This window comes from Euprymna scolopes, chromosome 36, assembly GCF_053919585.1.
Source record: "Euprymna scolopes isolate OS-2025 chromosome 36, ASM5391958v1, whole genome shotgun sequence".
Taxonomy (NCBI): domain Eukaryota; kingdom Metazoa; phylum Mollusca; class Cephalopoda; order Sepiida; family Sepiolidae; genus Euprymna; species Euprymna scolopes.
Window position 1 is genome coordinate 61,730,372 of NC_136517.1, and position 12,103 is coordinate 61,742,474.

Below are 12,103 nucleotides of genomic sequence, written 5' to 3' on the forward strand. Positions count from 1 at the left end.
TTTTGTTTTCATTTAATTTCATGAAAATAATATCCAAATCCTTCTCAATCACATGACTTATAATACGCTACCTGAAAGATCTTTGTTCAAGCTCCTCGGCTAAAATTCACAAATAATGAATTGGAACAAATACATTGAGGACATTGCCAGGGTTGCTGCAAAGAAGGTGAGTTCACTCTATAATGCTAGAAAGATGTTCACACATAAGAGTATTCCATATCTCTACAAGACCATTATTTGCCCATGCATGGTGTATTGTGGCCACACCTGGGCTGGTGCATCTGCCACTGATCTCTTGCTCTTAGACACAGTCTAAAAATGAGTCTCTAACCTAATAGGTCCCACACTATCAACAAACTTCCAACTTCTGTTCCCTCACCAAAATGTTGCATATCTGTGCATGTTTTGCAAGTACTTTTATGGAATGTGCTCTGATGAACTCACAGCATTTATTGACATAAATACACCCGACTAACCTGACGAGCTGCAGAGATCCTTAGATGCTGAAAAGCCTTTTATTCTAATAATTTCTTTTCCTGAACTGCTAGATTTTGGAATTCCATCACGGGTACCTGCTTCCCTGGCAGTACCGATATGCAGAAGTTCAAGTGTAGTGTAAACAGACACCTTGCTACTAAACTCCCTACATAGTATTGCCGTTGTATTCATCCCAAATAGTAGCCCGTTACATCCAAGTGACACTCTGATTTGTGATACTTAATTTCATCTGGAATGCTTCAACTGTCTTATCTCTTTGAAAACAAATCGGTCAATGGAAGAAAAAATAAGGTAGATATGAAACATCTATTTCTGTACATACTCTTATAGAAGATATATATATATGACAAGTGTTTGTTGATATTTAATTTGAAGACAACCATGTTGTAGTCTGCAGGGAGGCAGTTCCATAATAATATGTTTCACAGATGCAAAAGAAACTGTTCGTGGAAATTCTGTTTAATGTGTTTAATTTATATGCTGGCATGCATTAGACAGCTTTAAAAAATTGATTTCCAAATTAACCTATCTCTGGCTAAGTCTTTATTTATCCCTCTTTCTCTCAAGTTCATTCTTTTCAGTTCTTCTCATGTTTCTTTAATCTTCTGCTGTGAACTGAACCTGCTACCTCAATTGTTCTACATATACTAATCCAAGAATTCTCATCCATTGTTTCACTGTGACCATACTATCACAGTCTTCTGCTCTGTACACATCTCCCTATACTGTATAGATTTAATCTGTCTCTGAGGTCATCAGAATCTTTCTTTAGAACTCAATTACACATCCTTTGTTTCTTTCTCGTATCATTTTCTTCTATTCAACCGTCACTAGCCAAGTTTCACTTCTGTACACTGCATTCACATGTCTGATAGATTCTTCCCATGGTCAATAACGGTAATGCTCTGCTGGTTAGTGACAGACTTAGAACTCAACTTGTCATGATAAAATCATATTGTTTTCACGCTTAGAACTCGACTAAGATCTCCAGTCGAGTAAATAATCCCTGCTAAAACTGAATCACGATTTGTATGCCAGAGAGTTTTCTCTTGCTAAGATTTTTTTGTTGTTGATATAAGAGCATCCAAAAGTGAAGCCAGCAGCCCAACCTGCAATTCAGATGCGAGGATGCAAACATGACATTACAGTTTTACTCTAACGTTTTTACTCCCCATCCCTCGTAATAACAGCATCCCCCCAAAAAGAAAGAGACAAATAATGTATGGATTCTTGTGCATGATTTAGATTATTATACAGAAATATTTTTTTTTTGGTAAATTGTCTTTACATAAATTTCTTCAAAGTCCCCAAAATACATTTACTTTGCATACATTAATTGATTGTCATGTCGTCGTGATTTTTTTTTTTTTTTTGGAATGCTTGAAAAGGAAGTTTATTTCCCAGCAACAGGCATAAACAATCCAAAAGTTGAACACTCTTTTGTACAGCAGAGACGCCGTGAAATAATGTGGAGGTCCATCAACTTTTTATTTTATATACAGCAGAGATGCATCACCAAACCAACTGAAGATTAATCCACTCTTTTTGTACATCAGAGGTGCATCATGGGACACTAAATGTTGACAAGATTTCACTGGGAATTATCCAAGTTGTGAACTTTGAATCTTATTAGGATTTGGTAACCCATGAGGATTGCTAAGAACATTATAACTGAGTTTGACCTTTGACATGACCTAACAAAAAAGGTTGTGACTTGGATAGGTTTATCGATTGATTATGTTTATATTAGACTAGCCTAGGTGCTCGGCGTTGCCAGAGTGTTTATAGGATACTGATCTCATGAAAATCTGTCACTTCTGTGGAAAGTTTTAGGCAGTGTAACGATAATTGTATATATGTACATATAAAAAAAAACAGATGAACTTAATTGGATGATGATGAGGATGATGATGATGATCATCATCATCATATAAAATGATGATCGTCATATAAAATGATGATGCTGATGATTGCATAAAAGGAAGCGAAAGGATCACTTGATTCGGAAAGAAAAATCATGCGATCCAAATGGACCAATAAGATGGGATTAAATTTTTTTTTTTAAAATTGGCGCCGAAATTCAACAACCAAAAATCGGAAAACTTTGGAAGGCAGTTGCGGAAACATTTCCAAAGATGACGGACGTCAATATATATATATATATTGGAAAATATGTATATATATATAACTATAGGATACAGTGCGACTCCGTTGAGGGAATCTCAATGATAAAAAAAGAGGGGAAAAGAAATGAAAATGTTAATCTCAAATTAACGTGAAAAGAAAAAAAAAAACAGGGTCCTCTACGAAGGTGAGTCGGAACTTTTGTTATTGATATAAACTGTTATCCTCGCCGGCTGTCGCCCAAAAAAAATTAAAACATGTTATTCCGGCACTGCACGCATAAAAAAGAAAATATATATATATATATATATATATATATATATATATATATATATATGCAAGAGGATAGCGGACAAAAAAAAAAGAACATTACAAATAAATAGATACAGAAAATATATAAGGCGAGAGAAAAAAAATGATATAGGATTTTCCTATAAACATATTTTGTATTTTGTGAGACCAACCCATTCGGGCATCTGAGGGTCGATACATATGAGAAAAAAAAAAAAACAGATTTGAAATAAGAAACAGAGGGAAGGGGGTGGAGGAGATGAACTAACCTCCAAATTGAACTATGGCCAACTGGCTGGAACATTTTTCTTTTTTCCGTTTTTATGTTTTCGTTTTTATACATTGTGAAAAAAAAAAAAAGAGAGAGAGAAAGCTGTATATATGTACATATAATGATGTGTTTGTTCTTTGTTTCCTTCTTCCACGAGATCCGATCATGTTCGTTCATCTACAAATTCACCCTAAACCTATAATTACCATTTCAAGTCAAATAGATTGAATAGACATACTCTATTCAAGTAATCTTGCCTGACAAAGGAGGGAATAACGAAATGATAATTGGTGCGACCTTCCATTAACTCTCTCCTAATTACCTAGAGAATACCAAGTAGAAATTTAGGGGGAGGTTGTCACAGCAGACATATATACATTTAAACAGACAGGTGAGATTTATAAAATAGAAGACAAATAGTCAAAAGTTAAAAACCAAGTTGAAGTTACTTACCACCTGTGATAACCGCTTCGCCTGTACGACAACCTTTGAATTTTTTGCATTCTTCTTTGAGCAGAGGACCAGCAGCAGAATGAATGGCACCATCAACTAAGAAAAACATTTTTTTAAATATTTTGAATGAGAAAAGAATGACTGTACAGAATAGTTAACAAGAAACAAAAGGATAAAAATAAAACAAGTAGGTAAGAAGTAACTGTTACCAAATGCAAGGAAATTTACTTTTATAATTTTCATGTCTTTTGCTGATTTTTTTTTTATTTTTTTTTTTAATTACATTTTCACCCCAAACAAAGCGCATTGCCACTTTGGTGTACGGGGCTACTATCAGGGGCAGCAAGTACTGGGGCACTATGTTGGGATTTGGGCAGCAAGATGTCGGTTCACGTTGCACTTGAACTTCTGCATGTCAGTACAGTTAGGGAAGCAGGAACTTGGAGTGGAATTCCAGAGTCTAGCGGTTCTGTGGAAGAAACTACTGGAGTAGAAAGATCTTTTACATCTAGGGATCTCTACTGTGTGGGGGTGGGATTTAGCTGCCTGTCAGGTTTGTCGAGGGTGTCTACGTCGTGGGGGTACAAGTGTCTGTATACTTGTAGAACAGGCAGAGGGATGAAACGTTTCGTCGATGGGACAGAGGCTGAAGCTTAGATGCCAGTTCAGGGCCTATCAGATTGGCGACTCTTTTTTTGTTTGTTTGTTTGTTTGTTTGTTTAACCAGCATATCAACCATCTTTGGGTCATTTAATGCTGTATACAAGATTTAAATTTTTGATATTTTCAGAATCGATTTTCGCTGCGTATATTCAGCCAATGTTTTGGTGCAGTTTGTTATTTGATGGTTTTTATATTTTATAGTAAAGATTTGCTTGTTTTAAGAAATTTAGAATGGTTTTAGGATTTTCTTTATCAAAGAGTTCTTTTAAACTTGTAGCCTTGTAGTAGTGTTGACGAATTCGTGTGAGATCATGACAGTCAAGTAAAAAGTGTTTCACTGTGTAAGGTTCATGACATGGTATACATTTGAGGGGTTCTTCACTTTTTAGTAGATGGGAGTGAGTTATGTATGTCTGTCCTATCCAGATACGTGATAAGACTACTTCTTCTTTACGTGATTTTCTGGTATCTAGAAGGTTCTTTTTAAGTATAGGAGTAATTTGGAAGAGTTTGTTGTTTTGGCAATTGTTCCAATTTTGTTGCCATTTCTTTGTGATAAAAATGTTTATTGAATGTTTGTAATCTGTATATGGGACCTTTATGTCGTTTATTTGTAGCTTTAATGAATTTTTGGCCACCATGTCAGCTTTATCATTTCCACGGAAATCGTAGTGACTGGGAATCCAACAGAAGAAGAAAGTTTTGTGTTGCAGGATAGAATGGATCTTTTGTAAAAGTTTGATGAGTAGGGGATTATTTAATTTTTGATTTTTTATTGCTTCTAATACTGATAATGAGTCTACAATTATTATAAATTTTTTTGAGTTTTGGTTGATGATAATATCTAGAGCCAGGTTTATGGCTGTAATTTCTGCACTACAGATAGAGGAGTTATTTGGTAACCTTTTCTGCTGAATAGTGTTTTCTGAAATAGCGGCACATCCCACTTTGTTTTGATCTTTGGAACCATCAGTGTAAATGTGTGTCCAATTTGGGTAAGTATCCAGAATGTTGCTTAGTTTTTCTCTATAGTCTGCAGAGTGAGTATTGGATTTAGGATATATTGTCAAATCTAGTATGACTTTAGGTTGATTTAACAGCCAGGGTGGGAGTTCTGGGAGATTTTCCTCGTGGATGCTGGTTTGATCTATTGAGTTGTCTGTAAGTGGTTTTATTGTTTCTTCCATGTAGAGACCAAAGGGTTTAATTGCATTTTCTTTTTGTTTGAATAGATGTGTGTAGTTGGGATTGAAAGTGCATTGATGGGCAGAATTTTGGGGGTTTGATTTTAGTTTTAGATAATATTGTAAGCCTAATTTTTCACGTCTCAATTTTAGTGGAAGTTCATAGGCTTCAGCATATAAGCTTTCTGGCGGAGAGGTTTTTAATGTGCCCAGGGCAAGTCTTAATCCTGTGTGATGGATAGAATCTAGAGTTTTAAGGTAACTTTTTCTGGTTAAACCATATATGAAGCTTCCATAATCTAGTTTGGTTCTTATCAGAGTTCTATATCATTTTAAGAGTGATGAGCAATCTGATCCCCACTCAGTATTTGCTATAACCCTTAGTAGTTGTAGAGTCTTGAAACATTTTTGTTTTAAATATTTCAAGTGAGGAATGAAGGAGAGTTTTTTATCAAAAATAAGTCCCAAAAATTTATGTTGATCAGCTATTTCAATTTTTGATCCTTTTAGATTGAGAACAGGGTCATTGTGCATTTTTCTATGATTACAGAAATGGACACATTTAGTTTTAGTTGTTGAAAATTTAAAGCCATTTCCTGTCGTCCATTGTGTTAGTTTGTTTATGCACATTTGTAGTTGGCGTTCTGAAGTATGAATATTTTTGGATCTATGGCAGATTACAAGGTCATCCACATATAAGGAGCCATTTATCCTATTGTTTAGACAATTTACGATATTATTAATTTTTATATTAAAAAGCGTAACTGATAAAATGCATCCTTGTGGGACTCCTTCTTCCTGTATTTTTGTGTCTGATAGGGTGGGTCCGATTCTTACTTTAAAACTTCTATCAGATAGAAAATCTTTTATCAGTATGGGTAGTCTGCCCTTTAATCCAAGGTTGTAAAGGTCTTTAATTATACCCTGTCGCCATGTTGTATCATATGCCTTTTCTAAATCAAAAAAGACAGCTATTGCATGTTCTTTTTTAATGAATGCTTCTTTGATAAAGGTCTCCAATCGGACTATGTTGTCCATTGTTCCTCTTTTGTTTCTAAAACCACTTTGTAGGTTGGCAATTGAGTCGTTCGTTTCCAGATACCAATTCAGTCGTTTATTTATCATTCTTTCAAATGTTTTGCAATTGGTCTGAAATTTTGTGGATCTGAATTGTCTTTCTCTGGTTTAGGGATGGGGATCACGATAGCATGTTTCCAGCTATTGGGTAATTTTCCCTTGAACCATATTTTGTTGAGCATGTTTAAAAGATGTGTTATAGATTTGGAAGGAAGTTGTTTCAGAAACTCATAATGTATCTCATCCGCCCCAGTAACTCTATTATGTGCTTCGTTTGTGGCTTTTAAGAGTTCATTTTTAGTAAAAGGATAGTTGTATTCTTCTTTGTTGTTGGAGTTGAAATTTAATTTATTTATCTTTTTTTCTGTATCTTGTTTTATCTTTTGGAAGGATTGACTGTAATTTTTGCTGGAGGAATTGTTTTGAAAGGTTTCAGCAAGAAGATTCACAATATTTTTTGTCTCTGTTATTTTGATGTTGTTTTGTAGGAGATGATTTAAAGGGGAAGGTGAGTTTTTACCCGAAATTTTCCTTACCATGTTCCACACTTGTTTGGGGTTTGTATTCAAGTTTATTTTATTTATATAATCTTTCCATGATGTTCTTTTTGCTTCTCTAATAACTTTACGAGCCACTGCTCTTTTTTGCTTAAAAAGGTTTAAATTGTACTTTGTTGGTTGGGAGTTGAATTTTCGTAAGGCAGCTTTACGTTGGCGAATTGCTTTTTGGCATTCATTGTTAAACCAGGTCTTTGTTGTTTGTTTGTTCTGCTACTTTTAGGTATACATTCATGTGCAATGGCTAGTAAAGTTTTAGAGAAGTATTCTATGGATTTATTTGGGTTTTCCTCCTGAGAGTTTTTGTTGGCATTTTTTTTTATATTCCTCCCAATTTGCTTTTTTTATTTTCCATTGGAAGAGATGGGTTTTTGTTTCTTTTAGATTTGTTAAAATCACTGGAAAATGGTCGCTACCCCATGAATCTTCTAGACCCTTCCAGTTATAGTCCATGAGGATAGTGTGGCACTATTTCCTTGTGCCACTGTTTCTAACACACTCTGCAGCATGGACGGGTGGTAAATTGTCCATGAGCGTAGAGATACAAAGAAACCCCTTCCCATAATCCCCTTGCTATCTTTCTGTCTCTTTCCTGCACGACCACCATGATGTGAGGACGCATAGACTGTCTCTCCGTAAATGAGGGGGGGGGCCACCCCCTCCCTCAACACTAGTTAGGGTAGGTTAGTTAGCTTCGAAAAGCCTATTGTAAAAATTAATTGTAAATTGTTTTTTTTGTAATATATATTGTATCTCTAATGTAAAATAAAATAGTTAGTTATACCTTTGTATATTACAATTGTGTCGCGTGTCGTTTTTCTTGTGTCTGCCATGAATTCCTTCATAAATGTCTTAAGTCGAAAGGCGGCCCTGAGGACAGGGAGATGAAGATTCCCACCAGAATGCCACCAGGGTGAAGAGATCATCTTGAGAAAAGAAAGCAGCCACACCCAGATCCAACATCTCAGGTATGATTTTCTTCTTACTACACAGACCCTAATGACTGGCCCATCTTCATGTCTTCATGAGACCGCTTTAAGACATTTACTATAACACGTCTGTCGGTCACACCCCAGTGACCGGCTGATCGTGGTATAAATGTTGCCTTAAGACTCAGGATTGACCCTGGTTAATTACCAGACGGATCTCGTCGCATCTGTGTCGCAGTATAAATGATGCACTATGACCAAGACATATTGTTTCCCAGCATGGAAATAATTTCGACTCTTAAACCCACGGCACAACCAAAAATAACGACCACTAGACGAATCGAATAAAAAAAAAATGGTCCACGATCTTTAAAAACGGAAAAAAAACTATTATTTCTGGCAAAATTTTTTTAAAAAATGGCAGACCAGTACACACGCGCACAAAACAAAAAAAAAAAAAAAAACGCACTCAAAAAAGAAAATTCAGAACCTGAACAAAAAATTGTCTTGCACCTACAAAAAAAAAAACAGTTTACAAAAGATCGATTTGAAAAAAAAAAGAGTATTGAAAGTAACCCTTCGAAAAAAAAGTAAGAAATGTGTCCCACACAAAAAAAAAAAAAACAGAGATGAGAAAAAAGTGTCTCTAGAATATGCAATATCTCTTTCTCTCTCACGCTTTCTCTCTTTCTGTCTCTCTCCGGATATATATCGATATGTGTGTATATCTATGCATCTTGTTATTACATGAAAAAAAAAAAAAGAAAAAAATCCTTCAAACAAGAAGCTCGAAAAATAAATAAAAAAAAAAAAGGAAAGAAAATAAAGGATACCTAACATTTTTTATCTGATCTTTATTTCAGGTTTATAAAAATATAGGACTTTTTTAAAAAATTGCTTTTGACTTTGCAAGTGTTAGATTAGCAGTTAATGCCGAAACATATGTGGTTTTTTGATTTGATTATGTTTTTTTTTATTAATTTTGATTTGTCTGTTTAAAAAAAAGGAAAAAAAATGGATTGCTAAAAATTTGGATTACATAATGTGAACGTTTTTTTTTTTGTGTGAGAATGCCTTTTACAAAATTGTTCAAAATAAGATTGTTTTTCTATTTAGTTATTTTTTTTAAACTCGTAGAAATGTTTAATGTCTACCTGTCACTCATTTTTTAAAACAATGGCCGCACATGGGAAAGATAAACGAAGATGACCTCGTCATGGTGTTTGCGAGGGTGTTGAGGAACGGGTGGTAGAACAATGCTATCTGCCTCTATCCCCTTCTTTTCCCCCTCGGTCTCTTTCTCTACTCTTGCGTTTTAATGATTGTATAGCTAAACCCCCATGGCTGATTGCAGGAGGGCATATAATAACGAATTAACTTGGAGTTTTTTTTTTTTTAATTTTCTACCAAGTTTAAAGAACAAAATTATTTATGCTTCGTTAAATTACATTAAATGATGTCTTCAATTGGTTTTTATTAAAAATAAAAACTGAGACGATTATTCAAACAGCACTTAAAGTACTTTTTTGAAGTCTTCGAGTGTTTGGAAAAGCCAACTGTTACATGATTACGTTAATTTTTTAAGAGTTCTCTGAAATGTTCATAGTTTTTCTTAAAGAAAAATTACGCTATTACATTTCGAATATTCTCTGAATTTTTAATAATTTCTAAGGAAATATTGTTTGACTAACGAAAGAAATTTTCCTGAACTCTAGATGATTTTAAGGAAGAATTATTCGAGCAAATTCTTTAATTGAAGGTTTATTTGAAATTGGACCGTATGATAGGGGTCCCTGAAATATTGACTGAGGAGTATATACGTAAAATTGAATTAATTATTAAGAAAAAAAAAAAGATTTCCTTAGTCTAGAAAGATCTCTCTTTAATTGAAACTTTAATTTTTTCGAGCTGTTAACTATACAGAACTGGTCGTTAACTAATGTGACTCCCAGGTGTGGCGGGAGTTTATTAATTCGAAATAATCCTTGTGAGTGAGTTTAGGAAAAGAATTGCTTTTAAATGATAAAATAATTACTTTGGAAAATAAAGTTAATTAACGTGAAATGTTTCTGAATTCGAAATGACCTTGATAATGACCTATAAGAAGAAATGATTTTTAAGAATCAATTAAATAACTTTAAATGTACACTGAATTTTAAAAATAATAATTACGAAATGAAAAATTTGGGATGTTTCTGAATCTCATTGTGAAGGGTGAATTGATTCAAAATGAATTGTCTATGATCTTTTCGGAAGATTAATTTTAATAATGAACCAAATGTTTGGAATAATTTTTGAATTGTATTACGAAAAATGGGTCTATTCGAAGTTTATGACCTTTTGAGAAGATTGGTTTTTATAATAATAAATGAATTACTTTGGAAAGAAGTTAATTAACATAAATTGATTTTAACGATGAACCAAAATACTTGAAATAATTTTTAAATTTTGGAATTAAATTTTAATGATCTTTTGTAAATCAAGTTTTGAAAAAATACATATACTTTTTAAATGTACCCTGAAAATTGGGAAAAAGTTAATTATGAATGTAATAACTGAAATGCGTTTGCATTGTGTAAACAAATTCTAATTGTGACCGAGGTGCTCTGAAATGATTTTTTAAAAATGTTTTCTTTTTAAGAAAAAAAATTGTTAACACCCTATTTCATTGATTTAATGTATACCAGGTTTCTTAATTGTTTATTTTTGGAAATTTTTTTCCCCCTAATTGAGTATTCTAACTCATGAAGGCTGAGTGCCCTTCTTAGTTAATTCTTTATATAATTAATAAATATTCCGTGGTGGATAGTTTTTATTGGTCGCTCGGCGGCAGACTCCTTGCTCTAACAGAATTAATTGGATTAGAACCTCTGAAGACCAAGGTTTTACTAAATCCATATAGGTCGGCGTGATGAGGTCACGTAACCCCGACTTATCTAAAATACATTATACTGGTTGCTGAAGAGAGCGTAAGTCCAGTAACTGAAGTAATAACTTGGAATACATATAGGTCGGCGTGATGAGGTCACGTAACTCCGACTTGGTTAAAATACATTATACTGGTTGCTGAAGGGAGCGTAAATCCAGTTACGAAAATAATGTTATGCAGACTAAATTAAAAAACGTATAGGTCGGCGTGATAAACTCACGTAGAATCCGGCTTAGTGAAATATGTATAGGTCGGCGTGATAAACTCACGTAGAATCCGGCTTAGTGAAATACGTATAGGTCGGCGTGATAAACTCACGTAGAATCCGGCTTAGTGAAATACGTATAGGTCGGCGTGATAAACTCACGTAGAATCCGGCTTAGTGAAATACGTATAGGTCGGCGTGATAAACTCACGTACAATCCGGCTTAGTGAAATACGTATAGGTCGGCGTGATAGACTCACGTAGAATCCGGCTTAGTGAAATAGGTATAGGTCGGCGTGATAGACTCACGTAGAATCCGGCTTAGTGAAATACGTATAGGTCGGCGTGATAAACTCACGTAGAATCCGGCTTAGTCAAATACGTATAGGTCGGCGTGATGAACTCACGTAAAATCCGGCTTTGTTAAAAAATATTATACTGGTTGCTTAAGAAAGTGTAAATCCAGTAACTGAAATCATGAGGTCATTGCCTCGATGGAGGGCGAGGATGATTACCCTCTCTGGTATTTGAAGCAGTCTACCAGTCTACCAGGAGCCTGGTGGAAAAAAAATAACTTGCTTCACTGAGTTCCTGAGGAACGTAGAGCATGGGGACATTGATTGCTGACGGCCGGTTGACGCACCATTCACGGAAAATTAGGGACTTCTGAAATTTATGAATACTCATAAATTTCGGATAGCATAGGGAGGGATGTGGCACTATTTCCTTGTGCCACTGTTTCTAACACACTCTGCAGCATGGACGGGTGGTAAATTGTCCATGAGCGTAGAGATACAAAGAAACCCCTTCCCATAATCCCCTTGCTATCTTTCTGTCTCTTTCCTGCACGACCACCATGATGTGAGGACGCATAGACTGTCTCTCCGTAAATGAGGGGGGGGGCCACCCCCTCCCTCAACAC

At 34.8% G+C, this 12,103-nt stretch overlaps 1 protein-coding gene across 8 annotated transcripts in view; it reads right to left on the bottom strand.

The window, feature by feature from the left end:
* The window catches only part of LOC145260533 (uncharacterized), a 194,512-nt gene that overhangs the window by 124,199 nt on the left and 58,210 nt on the right, over positions 1 to 12,103 (bottom strand). For all 8 annotated transcript variants that reach the window (XR_013864313.1, XR_013864314.1, XR_013864315.1 and 5 more), the window contains exon 4: positions 3,638 to 3,733. Coding sequence is in view for 2 of the 8 variants with exons in the window: in XM_080118738.1 (XP_079974864.1) it covers positions 3,638 to 3,733 (96 nt within the window). In the remaining 6 variants the exon portion in view is untranslated. The remainder of the gene's footprint in view (positions 1 to 3,637; positions 3,734 to 12,103) is intronic.